Source organism: Hippopotamus amphibius, chromosome 3, assembly GCF_030028045.1.
Source record: "Hippopotamus amphibius kiboko isolate mHipAmp2 chromosome 3, mHipAmp2.hap2, whole genome shotgun sequence".
Lineage (NCBI taxonomy): Eukaryota > Metazoa > Chordata > Mammalia > Artiodactyla > Hippopotamidae > Hippopotamus > Hippopotamus amphibius.
This window is the reverse complement of record NC_080188.1, coordinates 41295468-41323337: the sequence shown is the minus strand read 5'-3', so window position 1 is coordinate 41323337 and position 27870 is coordinate 41295468. Positions and strand designations below refer to the sequence as shown.

The following is a 27870-nucleotide window of genomic DNA, read 5'->3' as shown; positions in this document are numbered from 1 at the left end:
AGCCGCAAATGCTGACGTTGGAGCTGCAGCAAATTATCTTGAAGATCTAGCTGACATAATTCATGAAGGTGGCTACACTGAACAGATTTTCAGTGTAAATGAAATAGCCTTCTATTGGAAGAAGATGCCATCTAGGATTTTCATAGCTATAGAGCAGTCAATGCCTGGCTTCAAAGCTTCAAAAGACAGGCTGATTCTCTTGTTAGGGGCTAAGGCTGCTGGTGACTCTAAGTTGAAGCCATTGCTCATTTATTATTCCAAAAATCCTAGGGTCCTTAAGAATTATGCTGTGTCTTCTCTGCCTGTGCTCTATAAATGGAACAATAAAGTCTGAAGGACAGCACATCTGTTTATAATATTGTTTACTGAATATTTTAAGACCACTATTGAGATCTAGTGCTCAGAAAAAAGATTCCTTTCAAAATATTACCTCTCATTGACAAGATACCTGGTCACCCAAGAGCACTGAGAAATAAAATTTATCATTATTAACAGATTTTATTTTATTATCATTTTTATTTTATTCTTATTTATTAACATATCCATTCTTCAGTCCATAGACTAAGGATTTCAATCCTATTATTTAAGAAATACATTTTATATTTCAATCCTATTATTTAAGAAATGCATTTTGTAAAGATATAGTTGCCATAGATAGTGATTCCTCTAATGGATCTAGGCAAAAAAATTAAAAACCTTCTGGAAAGGATTCATCACTCTAGATACCATTAAGAATATTTGTGATTCATGAGAAGAGGTCAAAATATCAACATTAACAGGAGCTTTGAAGAAGTAGATTCCAGCCCACATGGATAACTTTGAGGGGTTCAAGACATCAGTGGAGGGAGGAAGTACAGATGTGGTGGAAATAGCAAGAGAAATAGAATTAGAAAAGTGGGGCATGAAGATGTGACTGAATTGCTGCCATCTCATGAAAGAATTTTAACAGATGAGGAGTTGCTCCTTATGGACGAGCAAAGAAAGTGGTTTCCGGAGATGGAATCTACTCCTGATATGGAGTTGAAACAACAGCAAAGGATTTAGAATATTACACAAACTTAATTGATAAAGCAATGGCAGGTCTTGAGAGCACTGACTCCAATTTTGAAACAAGTTCTACTATGGGTAAAATGCTATCAAACCACATTGCATGCTACAGAGGAGTCATCTGTCAAAGAAAGAGTCAACTCATGTCACAAACTTCATTGTTGTCCTGCTTTAAGAAATGGCCACAGCCACGCCAACCTTCAGCAACCACTACTGTGATCAGTTAGCAGGCATCAACAGCAAGGCAAGAACCTCCACCAGCAAAGAGATTACAACTCACCTAAGGCTAATATGATAGTTAGCATTTTTTTAGCAATAAAGTATTTTAAAATTAAGGTATGCACATTGTTTTTCTAGTCATAATGCTATTGAAAAATTAATGGACTACAGTATAGTGTCAAATCAAAAGTCACCACAGCATCTGATCATCACATTGCCATGACAAAATAGAGACTAAAGTGACACTACCCCTTTAATTATTATTATAAGCCTATAGAATCTATTTTGAAAGGATGAGTTTTCAATGCTAATATGACTACCTCATTTTCACTGGTAGTTCCATAAAGTGAAACTAATAATTTATTACATCAAAAATTTTACTAAAATGCCCATCGATGCAATTGTTTTGTCACTAGTTCTATTTACCCTTTACACTAGATTTTTAAATTTTTAAATGCAAATTATAATGGTGACCGAAGTTATTTTGGAAAGGTCTCCCTGTGAAGAGTCTTTCTGCCATGACCAACACTCTTGAGGTTGTTCTAGTACCAACTAAAGATTGTAATGTAGGTACTCTATAAACTGCTTCCAGTTAAATTTTTAGAGTTAAAATATATGTCTGAGTAAATTTAGAAGGGTAGCTATTTTCCTTGGATGCTGACTTACTTTGTTGAGCAGAAAAAAAATGAATGTTAAATCAACATGAAACAAAACTTCTACCCTTGAGAAACTTATATTATGCAGCTATATATTTCTCATTTAGTTGTATGAATATTTGAAAAATAATTACAAACAGTGGAATATATTTTTGACATAAACTTGGAGTTCAACCTGATAGAGATTTATTCTATAAAATACTAAAAGAGCAATAAATGACTTTTTATAGGAAAGCAACTAAGTTAAATGTTAAGCTCATTTATTCAACATCAGATAGCTACTTGATATCCATCATATGCCTGGTATTAAGTTAACATATTTTAATGGAGGATACAGAACATAAGTGTGTGTATACATATATATTAATTGGGGTAATGATAAGTACAACAAAGAAAAATGAAAAAGAATAAATGGATAGAGAGTGAGATGGTCTATTTTAAGATAATCAGAGAGTCCTTAAAGTGAGACATGTAGCTATCTGGGAGGGAATCTTTCAAGCAAAAGAAGAAACTTTCAATGTAAAGATGCAGACTTAAAAATGTTTTAATGATTCAGAGTAAAATATTACTAAGCCAGAATAACTGGGAGATAAGACAACTTGAATTATGAAATATTTGAAAATGTAATATCTAGAACTGGGCCACGAAGATATTTCCATGCATGTAAATTTAATTTAGTGGTAAGAATGGGACTAAATGTCATTTCTGAACTGTTTAAGAAAACACACTTCTTAAATTTTTTGAAAAAAACACTTTGTTTATTCAAAGTAAAACTTCAGCAAGATTCGGAGACTCTGACTGAGGCTTTATTGAGTTGGTTTTTATACAAGTCAACATGCTTCAGTCAGCTTCAAACCTTTATTCCATTATGGCCAAGTTCTTAGGATTATATAGTATTCCTATTGGCATTTATGAGTTAGTTCCAAATAGTATTTAATAAAATAGTGACTAGTGAAACTCCAGTTTATTATCCTAGAAGCAGTCATCTAGGATATTTTTCTTTGAAGTATAAGAATATTGCTGTATAATATTTAATTTAGTGCACAATATTAGAAATACAAATATTCTGAAATTTTATTTCCTAAAAAGCAAATTTTGTGTAGGAAGATTTATTAATATATTTAACACATATTTATGAACTGAGTGACATAAAGAAGAATGTTACAGATTCTGCCCTTTAGGAAATTATAACCTAGGAGAGGACATAGGAGATTATTAGTATAATACATAATTAAATGAAGTAGAATGTAGTATCTGTGTACTCACTCAAAAATGTGTATTGAACAACTACATATACCAGGCACTCTGCTAGACACAGGAGATACAGCAATAAGCAAGATCAGTACTGTCCATGCCCTTTGGAATTTGCAGCCGAGCAGGGGGGGAAAAGACATTGACATAAATAAAAATAATATTTGATTATTTATTATTAATCTAAAGTTGGAGACGTAGAGGACACTAAGGGAACATACATGCAGTAGGGAGAGCACAATATATAATAGAAGAATATTAACTTCAAAGATGTTTGGAATTACAAAGAGAAAGATCTTTTTTAGAGAGGGGTTTAGAAAGCCTCCAGGGAAACATCATATTTGAGCTGGATTTTGAAGGGTGGGTAGGATTTGGGTCTGAGGAAGAGGTAGGAAAGAACAATACTGACGGAAGCCACAGCTTGGACAGAATCATTCAAGAGTGTGAGCATGTTCAGAGAATCAAAGATAGTTTGGTAGGAACTTTAATGAAAATAGCAACCAATTGGCTGAAAAGATAGCTTTAGAGCTGTGAGTAAATGTCTAGGCTTGATTCAGGAAACAGCAGATAGGTGGAAGAGACATTTAAGTGGAAGACACACCATCAAAAATGAGATTTCTGAAATATCTCTGTCCACAAAGTGCTGGACAGACTGCTGGGGAGAAAAAGTGAAAATAAAGGGACTAGCTAAGATTCCATTATGATAGTTCAGTAAGGACATACTAAGGCAGGAATTACCCAAATCTTTGGGTTTAATTATCAATGGAAGATATGCAGGATATAGAAATGACCTGAGATTTAGAATCATAGTTCCGAATTTAAATTCTTGTCCTAATTCTTGCTGATCTGACCTTGCCCAAATTAATCTGTCTTAGTTAATTTATTGCTAAATGAGGCTATTAATAACTGCATGACAGAATTGTTGGATGAATTTGAGATAAAATGTATCAACTACTCACCACCATGATGGCAGCAAGGATATATTCCAAAGTGGAAGTCATGCAAATCTGCCTTCCCCAAGATGGTATCTGGGGAGTACCACTGAAAGAATTATCATTTCAAGTTGATGAATAATAACACCCTCCTTTAACTGACTGCCTATTATTTGTCAGGCACTGTGTTCAGAATTTAATTTATATTATCTCTTAATAGACTCCAGAAAATGAGAGCCATTATCCCTACTTTTTAGATAAAGAACAGAAAGTTATTGAGAAGTAATAAAGCTAATAATAAGTAGTAGAACCTATTGCCATCTGCAAGTATTGGGCAATCTATTTCATGGTCTCTTAATACAACAGGCAAGAAGGTCTGAGTCATCATAACAGTAGTCATAAAACTTTTGCTAAAGATAATGTGTTTATTAAGAGATTCAATGTAAGAAAAGGAATAATTTCAGAAATAGTAAACTGACATGAGTGAGAACTGTGTTAGTAGATGTATAAGCTTCAAATGTAAAGTAAACCAACAAGGCAAAAGCAGAAAAAATAGATGCGTTCTGGGGTTATAGTGCTGAGGTTCAATTATGCTACAGAATCATGCTTACTATGATACAGAATTTACATAGAAGCCATCTCTAATTGGTGAGCCTCACCTACATAAGCCATTAGAAAATGGGATCAAAATGCATGATGGCCTTCATTTTTCTGAGGGCACTTAATACCATGTCTGACAAATGATTGAAGAGTTGTTACTCTCCATTCATATCCTCAGACTCCTATTAGAGCCGTTTTATTTTTCAAGGCAAGAAAGTCAGATAAGAGTGAAGAAAAATATTCCACTGGAGTGAGAACCAAAATAAAATGGCCATGTTGAAAAAGAGAAAAGATAGTTGGATTTAGTTATTCCTGAGAAAAACAATGGGTTTTTATAAAGATCAGTGAAGTTAGTAGCATTTTAATAACAGCAAAAACTTTTATGCATTTATGGCACTTTACATATATTGCCTCATTTTATTTTCATAAAAAATTTATGAAGTAGATACTATTATACACACTTTGCTGATTAAAAAAAACCCTGAAGCACAGAGAAGTTGAACATCTTGCCCAAAGTCACATAGCTAGTAAACATTAAGATGGGGTTTTAAAAGGGAACAGCTGGACTCCTGAGGGTGCTTTTAATTACTATATTATACTATATCTCAACTCAAAACAACCTTTATGCTTTTTAACTGACCATACAGTAGACCATAATAAAAGACAGTCTACTGTTGGCAATTTACTTCCACTGTGTAATATATAGACCTAAACACTAAGGAAGAAGGCTCTGAGTCTGTGAATATTGCTGAGGTTCAAAGGTTCCTTTGTGCATTCAAAATTGCATTTAAAATGAATATTGTGTTAGTTTACTGTTGCTGCTTCTCTTCATTAATATCTCTGTGTTACTATGTGTATGTGTCACTGTGTGTGTATGTGTTTTAAGGAATAGTTGTTAACCTTAGTTAACCCATGTCATTAAAGAGATATTACTAACCATGGGCATTCCCAGAAATGAATGCTCTTTGGCAAGAAGTAGGAGAGAGAACTGTGCCCAAACATAATATCTAATATGTCTCTGTGCTTCAGGTTGAATACAAGAATGTTGATGTGTGTAAGATATGATAAGAATTCCCCTTAGAGCTGCTGCCATGGGAAAAACTGATTAGCACATAAATATTTATGCTGCACAGGAGGAGTGTGCCTTATTTACCTAAAGCTTTGTTACTTATATTCCTTTAGTGCCAAGAATAGTCAGATATTTAAATTCTCATCTTAATGGCATCAGTTATCTGATGGATTCACTTCACCTACTTCAAATTAATTGAAAAGGGTTTCCTGGTAATATTTTAATGACATTAAGAACAAACATGGAAATATGCCCAAAGAGAAAGTCATGTAAGAGTGATTGTAAAGATATGAAAAACATTGGTAACACTTCATCACTTTATTAAAAGATGTTTATTTAGTTTTCACAAAATAACTTCTCTTTTGTACTTAAAACCTTGGCCAATTCATCCTCCTTTCCTTTGTGTTACTGAGTCAATTTAATATATGACTTTATGCAACATAAACTCTTGGTTCTCTGTTTCTAATAATGTCTGAAATAAGTAGATGCTCAATGAACGTGTGTTGAATCAATGAATAAAATCAAAGGTGTCTTATTAACAGTGTGCTTGATAATCATAGTAACCATAAAGTCTTCTTGAGGTGAAAAATGTGATCATTTCATGCAATTTTGATAGTCATCCAGAAAATAAGAGATTTTGAAATACCTGGCATATCTTTGAAGGACATGGGGAAACAGTATAAATGTTATTCATATTTGTAACATAAGTAATTAAATTAAATGACTAAGTATTGTTGCTTGTGTAGCTGCTTTCAGAGGAAGAGCTGAGCTTTCTGATATTATAGCATGGGAGGAGGTTGTTTCTGGATGCTTACAAGATGGCAACTATGATTTTGAAGGTCAGCTATAAAGGGGAATAGATCTTATGCTGGCTCTAGAACTCATAGGTCTTTAAAAAAATGTTTAAAGGAATCTTTGGAAAACACATGAAATTTTTGTCACTGATATCCTGAAATATCTTATATGCGTTTATATTATATTGCACTATGCAAATAGGATTTAATAAGACTAACATCCTGCCTCCCCCGCCTTTCCTTCCATGTATAGAGCACATATTCCAGTAAAGCATCGAGATGCTATGCAATTTCTGCCCACACTCTGCAGCTTTGCCCTCCTCATTGCCTGCCAAACCAGTCACATCTAGCTAATAAGGAAGCTAATTCTGATGACTAACTCATACTTGAAATTCCCCCAGTTTCCCCCCACTTTACCAGCTCCTTGTGCTTCTGCAGTCACTTACTTATTATCATGGTATTTACATGTGCCTTTTGTACAAAACCAGGACATTTCTTGCCAGAGTCCTTTGATTTGTGGTTTTTGTCTTTGAAATTCTTATCAAGTTCAAGGCAGATTTTGCCTTATCGTGAAAATACCAGTGTCATCACTACTTGGATAGCTGGGTCATTTAAGTGCTGCAACAACACAAACAGTTCCTCTTTTTTACTACCCATCATTTTACCAATATTTTTGACTCATGTTTTCCAGTGTTGCTAACAGTCTTCCCATAGAAAAAAATCTCCCAAAGAGAACTGCACTGCCATAAACTGAAGTAAATTAGACTGTTTAAACGATTAAAGTGGTTTCCCAAATTCTCTTAAACTCTTTTCACTTCTCATCTATCTGAAATATGTGAATTGTTCTCTTTTGTCAATTTCATCAATTTTTATTTTGAGTGGTAGTGGAAAATGTTATTAATCAGGGAGTTTTCTTTGACTTCCAAATAAATCCTATGGTCATATTTCTGTTTTAAAAGGTGCTTTCATGATAATGAGAATTTGTTTTGCTTGTAAGCAAAGAGTAAAATAGGCAGAATGTTAACCTGTATCGTATACTGGAGAACTCCCTTCATCCTTCAAAGGCTGGCTCAGCTATCATATTATCTGAGAAGTCTTATCTGTACCCATTTCTACTCCCTTCCCAAACAACGTTTATTATTCAATCTTCTGTTTCCTTACTATGATATTTGGTAAATCTATGATTTTCCTATGACACTCGATTTTATTATTTTATGACTTTCTATTCTACCATAAGCTCCTTGAATACAAATTGTTGTTTTTAAATTTTTATATCCCCAGTGTTTGGAATATATTAGGCACATAATAAAAGGTCCTTAAATAAAATTGAAATAAGTATAACAAAAGGACATGTAAAACCCTGCTGACCAGATCATGCGTCTTGTGGCCCTGGGTATGTTCCAAGTTCAGTACTACCAGAGCTTTGTCTGGAAACACCTGACATATTTTACATGAATAAACAAATAGTATTATTATTAATATGTAGTTTTAGGACCTTTACCATGAACTCAATAGTCATGTAGTAAGACTGTGTGAGAGAAAAGTGCTGGAAAAACTTCTAATCTATTTGGAGTTTAGAGAAAGTAGATAATACCTGAGTTTACAAAGTTTAGGATAAGCTTTGCTTCTGAATCCACAAATAAAGTACTGTAGTGCATATATCTGTATTATTAAAAATTGAATGTGAGATAGATAGATATGTATACCTGGAAAGCAGTATATTACAATTAGCTCAGAGAGGCTGAGAAGTAGTCAATCAATGCCAAACCAACACAATTATTCAATAATATCATAAATGCCTCTGGTGAAATAATCTTAGAAAATTAAACACATGCACACATGTGCGAGCACGCACACATACACACCAACTATATTATGAAGTCTAGAAGTGGGAAGAGTGATGCCAATACTTATATTTCAGTAATGAGCTGGTTCAAATCCCAATTTTATAACTCAATAAACTAAAGCACCAAGGGATTAAGTTTAAAAAGAGACACAGAATACTGTGCCAAACCACATGCTATAAAGTGTCTCAAATTAGTGGCTGAAGTTGTATCAGGGAAAAAAGACAGGCAGAAGATAAATCCTAAGTATACATTTTAAATGTAACCCTTTTGTCATCTGACTCTTTAATTATGTCACCCAGAGAATACCTGGTAGTGATGTTTGGTGATTAAGAATGTTTCACTCTAGCCTGGGGGTACCTTTCTCATCATGAGTGTCCTCTTGTGACTTGTACAGTCCACCAGAACCATGTGCGCTTACATACATTTCAATTTAACTCTTTAAAAGGGAACAAATGGATTAACTTTGAAGATTCTGAAATAATAATTTAGGCACTAACACGTTATCTTACACACTTTCGTTATCATCACTTAAACAACTCATTCTTTAATCTTGTCAAAAATACAATGACTTTTCCATGTAGTTCCATATTTTACTGGATTTTGAACACCTTTTATTCCATGGATTCTGACATTAAGATCAAGAATCTAAAAGATCTACCTATGCTGAGGCTTGAGGGACTGGGACAAGTCTTAATCATATAACAATTGCCCCAATATGCCTAACATAAAAGACACCCATTTATTTATTTATTTTTACACAGAAAACAAACTTATGGCTACCACAGGGGAAAGGGAGGGAGTGACAGATTAGGAGTATATTATTAAAAGATATAAACTACTATACATAAAATAGATAAGCAACAAGGATCCACTGAATAGCATGACACCCACGCCATTTAATGCAATATATAAGGAAGGGGACTTGCTTCTGCACAGTGCTTCTTAAACTACCCTAGTTAGAACCCCAGTCCATGTTGTCATATTAAAAGCCTCCATTTTAAGAAAAGTTCTGTCAGGAAAACTGTGGAAAAGCAGCTGTGTCTCAATTGCTTATAATCTTAAAATTCAAGACAGAACTGGCTGTAGGCTCTCTCTAGTAAGCAATTGTCATATGTCCAATTACCAGCTATTTTTTGATATACTAATTATAGAGCTCATGACAACTCGTGACTGGGAAGGGGCAAGCTTTCTTACCTGTTTATTTAGGTATGATTGCAGTGCTTATCATCGAAGAGCCTGCCACTAAAAAAGGATATACCTCTCAGGCTTAATTGCTAACCTACCCAGGTGGCATTTTGGAGGGGGGCAGTTATAGAGGTTACATTTGCTCTCTTGATTAAAACACTTGTGAGACTGTCGAGAGAGAAAGGTGTAAGACTGAGCTTTGTTTACGTACATCTTTTTGGTGTATGATAATGTAGTTTGTCTGCTGTGTCTAGCTGAGTTAAGTCACAGGAATGAAACAGCAGCATATGATTAGAGGAAGAACATAGATAGGAGCTACCTCTGCAGTAATACAGAAGGAATTTCTTTTGCAGAAACTGAAATGTTTCTATTATTAACAATATTTTAAGCTAGGAAACAGTTCATTGGTTTATAACTGTTTATCCCTAATAATTTTTTAATGGCCAATTCCAAATGGCCAAGTTATTTTCTAATGCAAGCACTTCACATACTTTCTATCTGCCAGAAACAGACTTGCAACAATTCTACACATTCTCCTCCTACTTCATCTCAGCATAAGTATGACCTTCACAGAGAGGACTCCCTTACTCACTCTTTTCAAGTAATCCCCCTCTACCTACCTAGTCTATACAATCTTGTTTTCGAGCACAGACACCTTATTCATCTTCTTCATAGCTCTTACCGCAGCTTTTAAGGATGTCTATACTTACTAGTTTTACCCTTCCCTGCTTTTAGACTACAAACACTATGACAGCAAGGACCATGTATTTTCATTTTGTCACTCTGTATTCAATAATTATTAGTGCCTAAAACATAGTGTTTATAAAATAATTGTCTGGTATGTATTGATAATAGCACATATTTTAGAATTCTTTAGCTTTTGTGTGCAAATGATTTTTCTGGATGTAGAACCTAGACTGCAATTCTTTCATTCACCATTCATTTATTCATTCATTCATTCAAAGAGTATCAGCGTTTATGTTGGGAATTATGCTAGGTATTCGGGTTAGATGCAGAGTAGTAGAAAATCTATTATTTTTCTCAAATAAGCTTATGGCTTCTGACAATTTCTATTCATATAGTTCTTCAGAAATTATGAAATATCTCATACACACTTTTTTAAAATCCTTAAAACCACTTTGAAATGTGGGGGGATATCATCACTCTGATTTAATAGACAAGGGATTCTTAGAATCAGAGACATCAAGATAAAAAGTCAATATAGGACCAAAGACTTGACCCTTAGATTTCTGATGCTGAATTTCATGCTTTTTCTAACACTGTTTCCATGTGTATTTCATTTGTGAGCCTCTCAAGTTTTATTTCTGTTCAAGTTACCAAAAGATTTTAGTTCCTATATTTTTTCATCTTAATGCATTTTTTGAAAAAGAACAAACTTAGGCTTAATTCTCTCTTTTAAACAGATGCAACACTAGGCACCATAAAAGGCTGTAAAAAGTTCCATTTATCATCAGAATCATATTCAATGAATAAATAATTGTAATGTACAAATCAGAAGAAACATAGGAATAATATAAAGGGATTTTAAATGTGATTAAAATAAAACAATCTTTTTTCAAAGTTTAAACCAGTTATACATTTTTTAAAAATCTAATTGATCATAGCCAAGTTCTCAAAATTCATTGCACACTTAACACTGCCTTGAATGCACTTTGTTTATTATGCTCATACAAACATTTCACAACAGTCTAGCTAACGAATTTCTTTAAATTTTCTGAATACTTTGTTGGGTTTTTACAACCTTATTTTTCCTTATTAGGGTAAACACCACTGCCTTTGCAATTAGCCGATGTCTGCATACTGCTCCCTCCAGCTCTACTTCAAAACATGGAAATGAGTATTTGGTAGAACTTATTTCAGCTTCCACATGAGACAAAAGTCAATATTCCAGTTAGAACAGACTGAGAATAGCAGATTATCATACAAAACTCATTTAAAAATTAAATATGGCCATGATAAAAATAATCTCCTTTACCATAATAGTGTTATGACGTAATAGAACATCACCCCATAAATCTGATTTTTGTCATTTCTTGATTCTCGAAGGGCTCAGGGTACTACAACCAAACTGACAAAATGTAGGGAAAAAGGAAGTAAGAATTTTAATAAACTGCAGCAACCAAAATATCCATAAACTAAATAAACAAGAAAATGCCAAAGATTTTGGAAATGGAGACTTCAGTTATGAGTGAGCAGGAATACACAGCATGTGCAGACATAAGTAACTTTTTAATTGTTTCTGGGCTGTGTGATACCAACTTTAATAGTTACTTTTACTAGCGTCATGCAAACAGGTGTTAGTGACACAATTAAAATGCATCAGAGAAGATATAAAATGGATACTTTCCATCTGGCTCAGACCAAGTGTGAGGAAGGCTCATCACTCATTATTAACAACATTTATGTCTACCAGAAACACTTTCCATTAAATTTTCCTCATCTTGCCTGGAGGCACCATCATGGAAACAAGGGAGCCGTTCATCTTCTCCTTGTTCTGCAGCTAAGCAGTCAACAGAGCTCAAGGACTAGAGCTAAATCCATCCCCTCCTCTCCACCCCACAGCCTTAGCTTTAGTTCAGGCCCTTACCCTTTCTCTCCTGGACCTTCAAAATGACCTGTAAACTGGTCTTTTGTCTGCACTCTTGCTGTAATTTTCATTCATACCTCTGTGATTACTCTAAATTATCACCTAACTAAAGCTTTTATTGGTTCCCCACTTTCTGCAGAGTCAGTTTCAAGCTCTTTACTTTGGGTCATAAGACTCCTTATGAGCTGGTCCAGCCCACCAGCCTTACCACATCCTCTTTCTAGTACAACAATGCTGTGAAAGATTTGCAATCATAAATATACATTGGGAGCCCATAAATTCTTTGAGGGCAAAATCTGTATTTTATGTATATATTTTTCCCAGTACTAATTATTAGTGATAAATGCTGTTTCACATCCCTAGTGTCTTTTATTTTGTTTTTGTTTTTTGCACATGCTCTTTTTTCTCTGTTCTTTTCTCCTTTTTCATACCTGGAGAACTTTTATCACTCAAACTTTTGATCATATTGCTTTCTTGATAAAAATCCCTGACACTCACAGCACTCTAAGAGGTTGTTTCCTCTTATGGCACAAAGTTTTCTTTTGGCACAGTTCACACTATATATTAATTACTTGTTTCCATGTCTGTATCCTCTTTTAAACTGTGACTGTCCTAGGGTCAAGGAGTATACGTTAAAATCTTTATAACTCTTGGGCTCTAGAATAGTTCCTGAAACATCATTACACTGTGGTAGGTATAGTTCTTAAAATTATCTCACTTAATAAGTCAAGTTTAAATAAATACTTGTTAGATAAAATTAAAAACTTTTTCAAAATATCTCACTTGCAAAATATTAAATAATGAATCCTATTTGGGGATTCAGAAAATAAAGTAAATAAATACTAGATCTCAAGCTGGAGAAAGATAATTTAAATGATTTAAGATATATTAGGCGGGCAGGTAGTGCATGAGTTGGGACACATAAGAGTCAAACGGAAATGAAGAGTCTTAGTGGGGACTGGAGTCTTATCAAGTACAATTCACAATTTGTGATTTCACCGGAGGGTACTAATAAAAATGTGAAGAACTGTGATCAGGACTTCAAGAATAATGATGCTACTTTTGAAACAAGCCATTAAGAAAAATTTTATGGTCATTAAAGAAGTATACATATTAAAATCTTTTATTTTTAATCAAGTTGCTGAAAAGTTCCTTATTAAGTGTTATCTATAAATTATCTTTATTAAATGAGCCTTTGTACTTCACTACCCAAATTTCAAATTTGCCAATGTGTTAGACAAAATGTAGTGGGAAAATATTCTCACTTGAATGTCAACATCAATAGATCTTTAACTAAAACAAACTGGGATTGGGGTCTTAGGGGAGGGTAAACAAATTAAAACCTTTTGTTCTTTTCAAAATCTAAGTATCTGTTGGGGAAGCTACTAGAGTAGGCTTGTTCAGGCTTTAGAGGCAGAAGCAGGCCTCTGACCGACCTGTGTCCTTGCCTGGACTGCGAGCTTGCTTACACACCTAACAATGGATGCTAGCAAGTCAAACAGCGCTTACGGTAAGAAAGGAAGTAGGTCTTGGAATTTCTTAAGCCCTAGGGACCTGGCCAGTCCCTCAGGGTCTAGAAAATCTTATGACTCACATGGTGAAACCAACCACATTGTTAAAGTAAATCCAGAGATACATTTTTGCACACAAACTGATGATGTCAGTTTGCGGCCTGGAATTATAAGCAGAAGCCCCCCAAACTCGAATTTGAAGTCTTAACCATGGAGTGGACACACTGCTCAGGACCCTCCCAAATGGGGCTCCAGATTGCTGTTCCAGGGACTTCCCAGCACTGCTTGGATCTGGATGTAGGTGTTTCCCCAGTTTGGTGATGTATCTACATTTCTTTCTTGCTATGATGCTTGCTTGTCCTTATGCTATAACATTGGGACTCCAGATTGCTACTGCTCAGATCTGGATGTAGGTGCTTTCCCAATTCGGTGATATAGAACCCTCTGTCTTTACTATTCTTTCTTATATACTGTAATCTTTGTTAGTTCAATACACTCTCTCTCTAAATTCTTGTTAACTGGGTGGTTATTTTGACAGCGAATCCTATGAACCTTGAAACCGAAAGCAAGGCTTTCAGCAAAACAGTATCTTACTGTTAATTAGCAGTAGAAACTATTTTCATAGAGGAATATAGCAAGCGGACATAGAGTAGAACCATAATACAAAAATATTTTTGTCTTACTGTTTTCCTCTCCATTATCACAGACCAGCTGAATTTTCGGAAGCTGATTACCCACGAGTTCACTATCAAAGACAGCAATTTTGGGACCCTACAAGGCTATCTCTTTTCACAGTGGCAATTGTAGCAATTATAGTCATTTCAATTGGTATTGTTACTCATTTTGTTGTTGAGGGTAAGTATCCAGGTCACATTTCTATTGACTAAGTGCTCCATGACCTAATATCTTGAAATTCTCTGTTGTATAAAAAATGCCATTTGCATGCTATTAGCATTTTAATCACTAATTTTTTATTGATGTTATCGTTTGCTTCTATATTGAGCCCTGTATTTCATATTTCCAACCAGTGAAGCTTGCAATATACACTATTACATGAATAGACACATCTAAAACAATACATATTTCAAAAGAGAAAGAAGAATGAAAAGATTATCTTCAGAATAAAGACAAATCACATCATGTGTCGAGTTTTATATACTTTTTTCATAATCAGTACATTAATGAGTTGCCCCAAGAAGAGCTAATGATATGAGAAAAGTTACCTGAAAAAAAATCTTTAAAGGGCTAAAGATTGAACATTGTTTTTGAAGGAAATAGACATTGTTTTATGACTGGGGGAAGAAGAGAAAACTCAGAATTCCTCATTAGGTGCAAAAATGGATACAGTTACACAAAATGACAACAAAGTAAGGTCATTTACCTTTGTCTTTTGTACATATATTTATAATCACATGTGACAGAGACTTTGCCTAAAATTTTACAGAATTGTATGACTCACAACAATAAAACCATACTTGAAAGACTTCCCAGGAAGAGATGGAAATATTGTCCAACATGCTCATGACTTCTTGAAACCTGCAAATGAAATCTGAATTGGGATAGCATCATTTGCCTTCCCATTCTGAAGGACTAGTTCCACTTTCAGGAAAGCAGGGAATATATTCTTTCATGAGATTTAGGGTCAAATGTACCTCAGTTTTAATCTCAGGCCCACCATACACTAGTTGGGTGATCTCTGGCAAGTTACTTTTCTACTTCACTAAAATTCAGTCATTTAAAACATAATTTTTACAAGGAGAAACATAAGCCAAAATAGTATCAGTTAATTGTAGATGTTGGGTTATAAATTATTTCTATTTCCTTTATATATACTTTTCTGTTCCTTCCAGAGTCTCTGATATAGCATTTCTAGTCTGAAAAATGTTTTAAAATGAAAAATTAATTAAACTAAAATTAGAATTAGAACAGAGTCTGTGATGTATGATTACTATGATATGATATACGATAGCTATTATACACTTAAATGTTGAATATTAAAATAATTATTAACTAACTCATTGCACTATAAAAAGCTTAAGGTACTGTTCTTTTTACTCATATTACCTGAAATGGTGCCCCCTCTCTGCAAAAATCGTATAACACTACTCTCAAAGAGTTGACATACCAGTGGACTAAAATCTATCCACACTATGTTACTGTGGCAAGTATCAATACAAAGTTCTTCATAGGACAGTACAGCAGCACAGTTGTGAAGTCCCTACGTAAGACTGAATATTCCAGAGGCTTTCCTTGATAGGAGCTAACGCCATGGATAGGATTTAAGCAGTGGAGAGGTCTATGAAAAGGGCATTCCTGGGAAATGGTATTACAGGTGAAAGGGATGATGTAAGCAAAATCTTAAGAAAACTGCATCGTGAATGCCAATGAATGCAAGCAATTTTTGTTGTAGTTTCAACATAAATCATAACAGGAATGTGGCAAAGAATATGCTCAAGAGGTATATCTAGGTCAAGGAAAACCTTTGTAGATCATAGTAAAGAGTTGAGACTCCCTCCCAATTGGCGATGGAGAAAAATGGGAAGTATTTTAATTGGAGAAGTGATATTGTCAAATTTGCAATTTAAAAAGATCATTCTGTTACTATGTGGGGAACAAACTTGTGGAAAACAGAACATGAGGCAGCATACTAGTTAGAAAGCTGTTATATTTTCCAGACAATAAATGATGAGAGAATGAACTAGAGCATTAGTGGTGATAGAATTTGTGAACAGATGATGGATTTATTAAAATTTAGGAGATGAAATTTTCAGAACCTGTTGATTAAAAGGAAGAGATCAAAGATTACTCCAAAATTTCCAGTCTGAGTCATGAAGTAGATTGTAATGACAGAACTTAAGACAGAGAATCTAAATGGAGGACTTCTTTTTTTAATAAAAAAGTCTTTTGTTTTGGATAGACATCAGCTGGTTGGTTGATGAGGATCTGAATTAAGGATGCAGCTTTTCTGGGTGAGATAAGGGATTTGAGAGATATTAATGGGTTGCATCCATAGATCTTAGAGACAGAGACTGGATGTTGCAAATGAGAATTAAGTCAAGCTTTGGGTGAGTGTATGGATGGTGAAGCTGTTCAGAAATTAGAAAAAGAGGAAGTGAAACAGGTTTGAAACCAGGAAAAGGTAAATGATTATCTCCCTTTGGAAATATTACATTTAAGGTGCTTATTGGATGTCCAACAAATAGTTCCCTGAAGAGAGTTGATAAAGAATTTAAACTCATGACAAAGTTCTGGTCTAGAGATGAAAATTTAGGAGTCATCCATTGTTCAAGTAATTAAACATGGAATTCATTGGACTGGGCTGGCTTTAATGCCTTGATAGCCTATGTAAACAAACCAAAACATAAGCCAGGATCAATGTACTCAAACCCAAGAAAATTAAACTTAAGAACAACCAATCACAAACAGCCAACTGGACTTTCCCAAATAAGGCAACTGCTTAAGTTATAGCCAATCAAATAATTTCCTTGCTTTACTTCTCCATCTTCCCTATAAAAATGTCTCCCCAGCTCCTGTTGGTAGAGTGCTCCCAACCACTTTTCGTTTGGTGCTGCTGGATCTGAATCTATGTATGCTCAGATAAAATCTTGAAAATTTAAACATGCCTCAGTTTATCTTTTAACATCAACAAATAGTTGATGGTTGAGGACATTAGAGTTAGGATAAACCTAAGAAGTTTTTTTTAACATGACCAAGCCAAGGCTAGACCATTTGCTGGCTAAGGCTAGAAGCAGAAATAAAGAGTTCTCCAAGGTAACTGACGACTGGCCAAGAGGAAGGAAGAAAATTAGAAGATGGCTTCATAAAGCCAAAGATGAGATTTCAAGGAATATGACTAAGGCTAAGAAATCATGACTAAATTAAAAGACCAAAAGAAAGGTGGCCATTAGATATAACAACTGCTGTCCTTGACGATCGAAGCTTCAGTGGTATGTTAGAAGTAAATTACAGAGAATTGAAAAGTGAATGAACAAAATGAAAGTGAAAATAAATATAGGTTTCTATTTAAGTAAGCTTATCAGTAGCATAGAAAAAAAGTGATAGCCTGTTCAATATATCTTTATAATACAGTTTAGCTATGATATATCTATACTATAATTCTTTAAGGAAATTGATAGTTTTTACATGACTGTCAGCAACTGCTTTCAGTATTTGACTTTTCATTGTATGTTGCCTATCTAATTGTGTGAAAATTTTTATATGCATAAACATTGAAAATGGGCGTTCTGAAAGTACAATTTGAGGCCTGAATTTTCTGTTTTAGCTCAGTGTAATGATAAAATTACAAAATATTTGGGGAAAAAAATGACTAAAATAAATTTTGTACTGAGAAAAAATAAGCTGCATTATAGTAAACCTATTTCTTGTAAGGACAAGAAATTAATCATGTCTAAGCATGGATCTTTTGTTTGTTTTTACCTTTCAGGTGATAAGTCATTCTATTATCTTGCCTCTTTTAAAGTTACAAATATAAAATACAAAGAAAATTATGGAATAAAAACCTCAAGAGAATTTATAGAAAGGTGTTATCAGATTGAGAGAATGGTAAGCCCAATAGAAATTTTGAAAGTTTATGAATGTGTTTTTCTGCTTGACTTTGAATGTGATTGTTATAGGAATTTAGCTGGTCCATGGCTCAATTTCTTCTTCTGTAAAATGAGGATAATATAGTATGTAGGTCATATGGCTGTGAGGATTAAATAACTTAATGTATGTAAAATATCTAGAGTAATGTCATGTACCATTAAATGTATGTAGATTAGAGTAGGCAACTAATTAGCACGTAAGGAAATTGTTGATTGAAATAGATATTCTCCCTACAGTTAAACTCTTGATTTTCTTTCTTGGTTCATTTTCTTTAAACTTTTTAAACATAAGCTTATAGGGTTGCCATGTTTTGCCTCACCATTTTTTTTATTTTGCTTTTAAAACACATGAAGGATCACATACAAGGATGAGTGTCTATGATTCTTGTCAATCTCAAATTTAATTATGCCCCTCAGGTATTTTGGCTTTCCTTGAAAACTGAGGCAATTATCAATGAATTTCTAATTTTTTAAGGTATATTAGGCAAACTAAATCCTTGCCTATCATAGCAGAAAGTCAAATAGAAGAATCTTTCATTTTTTGTTCAGTGAAAACATTTATGGAGACTAGAGATTTCTTTAGCAAAACCCAGGCTGTTAGCCTAGAGTGTACTCCTTCAAGCTTATGAGAGTTATTCTAGAACAAAGTAACGGGTCTATAGATAGCAGACTTAGTGTAATTTTTTATGATTAGCTATAGACACTATCTCTTAATTAAAGGATGAGGACCTCAGCACTCTCACTCTTCATTCATTACACTCTCCTTTCTCTGAATTATTAACATAGGAAAGTATTTGCACTTTATTTGCTTTTTTATCATTATATAGCTTGATTCTAAATGTTGAAAACCAACACTGTTTTCAGTTCCACTTTTAAATAGGGTTTGTCATGTAAGAGAACAGTGTTTTTTACAATTCTATTGCCACAGTTTTGTTGTTTTTTCATTTTATTGGTAGGTGGCTTTATTCAGAATTATGTTTAGATTATTTACTTTTAATTGAAATATAATTGATACATATTATATTAGTTTCAGGTGTACAACATAATGATTGATATTTGCATATATTGAGAAATGATCACCACTATAAATCTAGTTAACATGCAACACCACACATACTACAATTTTTTTTCTTGTGGTAAGAACTTTTAAGATTTACTCTCTTGGCAACTTTCAAATATGCAATACAGTATTATTAGATATAGTCACTATGTTATACATTACATCCTGAAGGACTTATTTATTTTATAACTTGAAGTTTGTACCTTTTGACCACCTTAGCCCATTTTGCCTATCTCTTACCCTCACTTCTGGCAACCACCAGTCTGTTCTCTTTCTATGAGTTTGGGTTTTTTGTTTATTTGCTTTGTTTGTTTGTCTGCTTAGATTCCACATAAGTGAGATCATATGGTATTTACCTTTCTCTGTCCAACCTACTTCACTTAGCATAATGCCCTCAAGGTCCATCAATGTTGTCACAAATGGCAAGATTCCACTCTTGTTTATGTCTGAATAATATCCCATTGTATGCATATGCCACATTTTCTTTATCCATTTACTCATCAGTGAACACTTAGGTTGCTTCCATGTTTTGTCTACTGTAAATAATGCTGCAATGGACATGGGGACATAGGGGTACAGATATCTTTTTTTTTTTTTTGGGGGGGGTACACCAAGTTCAATCATCTGTTTTTTTTGTTTGTTTTGTTTTGTTTTTGTTTTTGTTTTTTTAATTTTTTTTATTTATTTATTATTTTTGGGGGGGTACACCAAGTTCAATCAGCTGTTCTTATACACAGTTATCTTTTTGAGATAGTGTTTTCATTTCCTTCAAGCAAATACCCAGAAGTGGAATTGCTAGATCATATGGTAGTTCTGTTTTTAATTTTTTAAGAAACTTCCATACTATTTTCCATAGTAGCTGCGCCAATTCACATTCCCAACAACAGTATATGAGAGCTCCCTTTTCTCCACATCCTTTCCAACCCTTGTTATTTGTTGCCACACTTCTTGAACCATTCAAGGAATAATGCTCCCAGAAATAAATGTGAATAGACTCAGTCTTTTTTTTTTTTAAGCCCTCTACCATTTTACAGTATCTTTGGATATTTCTAAGGTCTCTATATTTCTTAATTTTTAAGAACTTTCTCAAAACTTTATGCTTCCTGCTTCAATTTGAATTGGTTGCTTTCTAGGTCCACTTCACAGAGGTAAATGTGAGTCAGAGAAGCACTGCTCTAGTGTGTGAAATCCATTACTTCTTGCACCTCATGTTTTCCTTGATGTGGTTGGTAGGTTATGTTCTCGAGTAACTTCCCTAAGAAAAAGAGCATGGGAGTAAAATTTCTGAATGATTTTATGCCAAAAAATCCGTTACTCTGTATTCCACCCAATTGATAGTTTGAATGTAAAACTTTAAAAGTTATTTCCCATCAGATCATCCAAGGCCTTGCTTCATTTTTATTGCTCTATCACATGTGGCTGAGGAGAAATTGTGCTTTTTTAGGTGATCTGTTCTTTCTCTAGAAGCTTTATTCTCTACTCTTCAGTTTTCTAAGATTTCATAATGCTGTGCCTTGGCACTTTGTATTTTTTTCTTTCATTCATTTTTGTTGGGATATTATCATACTTTTACAACTATATGAAACATTTTAAAGAACAATTATAAAATGAATACCCAAGACCCCACCACCCAATTTCCAAAATAGAACTTCACCAGTACCTCAGAAACCTCTAAACATTCTTTTCTCTCTCTTTCTCAGTGGTAAAAACTACTATTTTGAATTTGGATTTAATTATTCTATAGTTTTATCACCAACATATCTATTACCAAATAGCATACTGTAGAACCTGACTCTTGTGGTCTTTATGTAGACGGAATCATAGTATATCCTTCTATGACTTTATTCTTTCACTCAACATTATGTTTTCAATTATTTTTTAATTTTGATGCATGTAGCTATAAGCTCATTTATTTCCACTTCTCTGTAGAATGCCCTACAAAGAATATACCGCTGTTTATGATTTCATTTTATGGTTGCAAACATTTGGGCTCTTTTCATTTTTTATAGTTATGAACAATGCAGGTAATGTATATCCTTACATGCCTCCTATCGCATGTGCAAGAGCCTCTCTAGCACGCAGTTTGCTGGGTCATATGCTCAGACTCAGCTTTAGCAGATTATGACCAGTGGTTTTCCAAGGGGTTTGTAGACATTTGCACAACTACCAGCAGCGGTAGTATGTTTGATTTAGGGATTTGATTTCATTTTTCCCCTATATGAATAAGCAGTTCTTTCAGCACCACTGATTGACTAGTCAGTCCTTTCCTGGCTGATCTGCCATGCCACCTCTGCCACAATTCAAGTTTCTGTGTATGGTGTGGAATGTTGCTGGGCTCTCTAATCTGTTTCCATTGATCAGCTTGTTTTTCATTGTGTCAAACCATAAGGCTTTAACCTCTACAGTTTGACAGTCAGTGTTGATACATGTTGTATTAGTTTCCTAGGGCAGCTGTAGCAAATTACCAAAAATAGTGACTTAGAAATTTATTCCCTCAAAGTTATGGAGAACAGAAATCTTAAATCAAGATGTCACCAGCCCTGGAAGTCTAGAGAAGAATCCCTCTCTGCGTCTTTCAACTTCTGGTGGTTGCAGGCACCCTTGACACGTGACTACATGAATTTAATCTGTCTCCATCTTTGCCTGGCCTTCTCCTGTGTGTTTCTGTGTTTCTCTACTCTGATAAGGGCACTTATCATTGGATTCAGGGTGTTCCTGGATGATGTCTCCACAATGGTCTCATCTTGAGATCCTTAATTACTGTACATCTGCAAAGACCCTTTGCCAAATAAAAGCACATTTACCTGTTCCCAGAGCTAGATATATCTTCGGGGGGGGGGGGGCCACCATTCAATCATACACCTAGATTTATCATTTTCTTCAGGTATATCATGGTTATTCTTGTCATTTTTTCTTTTCTATACCTAGTAAAACACACACACACACACTCCTTTATTTTGGGATTTTGATTTAACTTGCTTCAAATCTAGAAATCTAGAGAAATTATTGACACCATTTATTTAGACTTATTTACTGCTTTTCAATAAAGCTTTAAAATGTTTTCCTTAAAGGTGTGGTTTACCTTTAGTTAGATTTAATCTTAGGTGCTTGTTTTGTCATTGTTGTTGTTTGGTTTTGTGTGTATAGGTGGGAATTTTGTTTTGTTTTGTTTTTGGCCATTGTTAAATGATATCTTTTCAAAGTACATTTTTTAACTGGTTTTTACTGGTGTATAGAAATGTGACTAGCTTTTATAATCTCTTTTCATCCCTTCTTCTTTTTTGTATTTCCAAGTGCTGAGTCTCTCCTGGAGATTTTAGAGCAGATGCACTCCTTTCTTGGCTGAGTTCCCCTGATCCATAGTCTGGTCCAGTGGTTCTCAACTGGGGGCAATTTTGTTTCCCAAAAGATATTTGGTAATTCCTGGAGACTTCTTTTGGTTCTCACACTGGGAGGAGGAGTGCTGCTGGCATCCAGCACATAGAGGTTCTGACTATTCCTCCAATTCTACATTCTCCTCCTTGCTCACTATTTTCTGCCCATAATGGCCTTCTTTGAGAGTGCCTTCACATTCTCTTCCTTCTACCTGGAATTGCCCCATGATCCTTCCCTTCTTCTTGCTTACTTCTTCTGATCCTTCATGTATCGTGTTACCTCCCTGGAGGTAATCATAGACTCCCAGCCGTTATCCTATATTACCTTACTGTACTGATTTCCTTTTGTTTTTGTTTTTGGCCACACCACACCTTGTGGGATTTTAGTTCTCTGACCAGGGATTGCACGTGGGCCCTTGGCAGTGAAAGTTTGGAGTCCCAACCTCTGGACCACCAGGGACTTACCACCTTTTGAATTTAGTTTTTTATTTATTACTGTCTATCTCTGTATTCTATGAGTCCAGGGGCCATAACTTTTGTTCATACCCTTTATCCAGTTTTGTCACAGTACCTGAAACATAGGATACTCCTAATTAATTGTGTTGAATGAATAAATAAATGAGAAAAAGAGGAAGCGACAGAGTATAGTGAAAGAGTCCTGAAGGGATGCAAAAGCCAGTGTTTTTTTTTCTTCATATCATGGATTAAGATTAACCATAGCTGGAGAATCAATCAATTTATGAAAATGTTATTTTTCACCTCCTTTGTGCAAGGCTGTGAAAAACGCCAAGGTCTACATAGTACAGTCCTTTCCTTATTTGGAGTGTATAGTATGGTTTATATATGGAAGTTTACGCATGTAAAATAATACAAAAATAAAATTTAGGTAACAAGATGATATGACATATGAGAGCTTATAAGATGAAATGATAATATGAGAGCTGCCACATTGCACAATATAATTGTCAAGCAAATATATAACTCAAACAATCAGTATCTTAGGGGTTCAGAGGAAGTAAAAATCCCTTTGAGCTAGCAGGAAGCTTTCTTGGAGAGGAAAGAGAAAATCAATCTGTTTGTTGGTTGGTTGATTGGTATATTTGTCTTCTGCTGGTATATGTTCCCCTGAAAGGAACAGGAAACCTGCAGAAGTTGCCTGACTTACTTTCATGGATGGACCCAGAAAGGGATTTCCTAGCTCCCATCTGATCTTCCATGAGGACTTAATCTGCACACAGTTCCCAGCCAGAGGAAAGGCACAAGCTCAAGCTTGCCAAAGACAGTAACTGGGTATATTATTAGTCAGAGACACATGTGTTGTTTCAAACATGTTATTTTGGTTTTTATGCTGGGAGTTCAAACCAAGGACTACAACTGGTATCTGATTTTAAGGTGAAGTTTTTCTTTTTCATTTAACCATGGGCTTAGTCACTATCTTGTTTTAAATGGAAGAGTCCCTGCTAAAGCAATCTATTCTTAGGTTTGGACCATTACAAAAAGGAAGGATACAATTAATTTTTGTAATTTGGACTAAATATAACATTTGCTTATATATGCTGAGCTACCAGTAGACAAATATAAACATGAATTAAACTTCTCCAGTGATTGGTTACAACAATAATTAGGTGTCTGAAAAGAAGTGGTCCCCTCAGCCCTGTTAAACTAGAAGTCGAAAAAAGTAATCTCCTAGGAGGTTATCTTTTGTGATGTTTAGATTCTGGAAATAAAATATACTTTGAGGCCTTCTTTAAGGGCTTCCTGCCCCAAGCCTCTCTGTCGCCACCAACCTGAACATCTGTCATCAGGCATATAAGTAACTCAGGGTTGTCAGTGTCACTATGTGTGCAAGAACACAAGAAATCGAGCCAGATATTCTGGGTTCACATGCCAGAACCACCACCTTCTAGGCCACCTTAGACATTTAAGTGCCTTGAGCTTCAGTTTCTTCATCTATAAACTGGGACTGATGAGAATAAAGAAATCCTCATAACGTGGTATGAAGTTGACAAAGGAATTGTTCCAATGCCTACCATGTAATATGGACTTAACACGTGTAAGCTGCTAGTAGTAGTTACACCAATACTGTAGTGTACCAGAATCTACCCATTTTTTAAATAGAGGTCGACTCCTCAGGAGACCATAGTCTTATTAATATCACATTTTAGTTTGAATAGACTCTTAGTCCTTTTTATACTCTGATATGAGAGAATCCTGATCCTTTCCCAAAGTGCTTAGTTCAGAATTTCAGAGGACATTTATATAAAGTGCTGGAGAACTTAAAATTAGATATTCTCCTTGTTCCTTGAGAAATGGAAATGAAATGAGTTCAGAAAAGCTTAGTGAAATCATAAGTGACATAACTCATAACTGTTCCAAACCTCTGGAATAACCACTCATGGTGAGGATGGTAGTTATCACTGTGGTCTCCTGGCTTCCACCTTGCTTTAGCTTCCAATGGAGAACACAACATTGTAAAACAACTATACTCCAATAAAAATTAATTTTAAAAAAACTATAGAAATTTTTTTAATTAAAAAATGTATTTAATTAAAAAAAAAACAGATTCCCATGTAGTTCTACTTACCCTTGGCAACATGATTTTCAGATAAAGCAAAAACAATGTGTCATTATCTTCTCTCCTTTATGGTATTGTTGATCCTTAATTCATTTACCCATTTATTCATTCATGTATTTATCCACCAGACGTGCACTGAGTGTTTACTGTGGACCAGGCAATGTGCCAAACACTGAAGACACAAAGATGAATCAGACACACTCTCTGCTGTCACAGCTCACAGTCCAGAGTGGGAAGGACAACTGTAAACCAGTGTGATAATTGCTATAATAGAATCATGTGCAAGATGCTGGGGTGGCCCAAATAGAGGAGTATTCAACTTTGTTTGAGGAGGGCAAGTCGAAGACAATTTACCTTTTATTTATTTATTTATTTATTTTTTTGGCACACGGGCTTAGTAGCTCCGTGGCATGTGGAATCTTCCTGGAGCAGGGATCGAACCTGTGTCCCCTGCATTGGCAGGCAGATTCTTAACCACTGCGCCACCTAGGAAGTCCCGAAGACAATTTAGTTGTCACTAGAAAATAACATAATTGTCATTGACGAAATTTGCCTGAGGAAAAAAAGTGCACTGTAGGGAGAGGGAAATGAGTGTGCAAAGTTGTAGAGATGTGAACCAGTCCAGTGCAATTAGGAAATAGCAGGTAATTCAGTAGATAAGATAATAGGCCTTGAAGGTAGGGGTGGGGTAAGGCCAATGAAGGAATAAGATTGGGGAGCTCACACCGAGAGACATTGGGTTTCAAGCAGGAGTGCAATATACCCAGATTTGTGCTTTAGCAATATCTTCCTGGACGCTGGCATTGTGGGGGAACAAGTGAGGGGAGGAAAGACAGAGCTGAACCACATAAATGGGCCAGTGAGGGGACCACTGCAAAGGCCCAGGCACAGGTTTTGGAGCAGCCGATTTTAGACCATAGCAATGTGAGTGAAGGAAGAGAGTCAGGTTAAAAATTTAGGAGATAAAATCTACTGAGAATTTAGGAGACAAAAATCTACTGAGCACTGTTACTAATTTAGAGGAGTCAGGGAGAGGGAGGAATCTCGTGGGGAGGGAGACAATATTCCCTCTTCCCAAAGGATGCAGTAATTAGGGGGCGAGTTTTACTATGTAAGTGGGCCTTATGTAAACTTAAATGGACCTGCTATTTCTGACTTCTGACTCTCAGTCCAATGCTCTTTTTGTCTCTTGAGGCAGTGCCTCAATAATCTTTTGGGAATCAGGTCCCTTTAGGAGATCAGTTCACTGAACATCCAAAATCCTTCAATGGTTCAGACTGGAAAAGCCAAGTAATAAGTTGCTGAAAGTATGAAGTGTGGTGACACATCCTGCCTGCCAGAGAGATGATGAACAAGTGAAGGTGTTAGAGTGTCATGACAGATGTTACATATTATGTCAAATGCTCTCGTAATGGGATAGTCATTTAAAAAATCTACAGATTGACATCAATAGTAGACTAGATGCCATATTCAAGAATAAGGCAAAAGTAGGACGGTTTTTTTTAAAAGTGAGGAATGCTGCCTTGAAAAATAACACAGATACTTTAACTCATTTGACAATAAACAAAATGAACATTATGAGTAGTTTTTAATATGCCAGGCAAGGTGTGATATGTGTGATATACATTATTTCATCTAATCCTTAAAACAACTCTGTGATGTAGATTATGCTGTTATCTCATTTTATAGCAAAATCAAACAATTATGGTAAGGTTGTTCAGTTTTACAAGGATTAGAACCCAGTTTTGTATTACCACTGCAAATAAGCAGCTCATAAGTCTGCGAATAAACCAAAATTCTTATCTTTGCTTCAAGTCTCTCGATAAGATGAGAAATAACTTTTCTTAAAACTAACACTTACTTTAAATTTATCTATTCAGATGTCTAGGATATTTCAACATTCTTCTGGAAAAGATCGGTTTATCAAATCTCATGTTATTCAATTAAGGTATGTAAACTTGGTTTGCAACTTCAAATTGGTACTGTTAGGAAGCATTTGGTCAGCACAGTTGCTCAGCATCCCTGAGCAGACCTTTGCAGGAACACAAAGATTTCATAAATTCTGAGGCAGCTTATACTGTCTAGCCGTTTCCCAGTCATGATAGAAAGATATAAAGTGCTCTATGACAAGGGACGATGTCAGTTATTAGATTTAAAAAAAATGTATTCTCCAAGAGGAAAAAATACAGGAAGATGGTGCTGCTGACACACTCTGCTCCTTAAGCCAGGGAGCAAGTAATTTTCATTGGAACTTATTAGCTGCTTTACAAGGTTGTGTTAGTTTCTGCTGTATTGCATAGTGAATCAGCTATATGTATATACATATCCCCACTTTTTTGGATTTCCTTTCCATTTAGGTCACTACAGAGCACTGAGTAAAGTTCCCTGTGCTATACAGTAGGTTCTCATTAGTTATCTATTTTATACATAGTATCAATAGTGTATGTATGTCAATCCCCATCTCTCAGTTCATCCCACCCCCTCTTCCCACTTGGTGTCCATATGTTTGTTCTCTACGTCTGTGTCTCTAATTCTGCT

The 27870-nt window shown here is 35.0% G+C and overlaps 1 protein-coding gene across 2 annotated transcripts in view; it reads left to right on the top strand.

Moving 5' to 3' along the window:
* LOC130849812 (transmembrane protease serine 11F-like) overlaps nucleotides 1-27870 on the top strand; it is a 59418-nt gene that overhangs the window by 12570 nt on the left and 18978 nt on the right. For both annotated transcript variants that reach the window (XM_057728993.1, XM_057728992.1), the window contains exons 2-4: nucleotides 14426-14574; nucleotides 18164-18282; nucleotides 27213-27280. In XM_057728993.1, the coding sequence (XP_057584976.1) occupies nucleotides 14426-14574; nucleotides 18164-18282; nucleotides 27213-27280 (336 nt within the window). The remainder of the gene's footprint in view (nucleotides 1-14425; nucleotides 14575-18163; nucleotides 18283-27212; nucleotides 27281-27870) is intronic.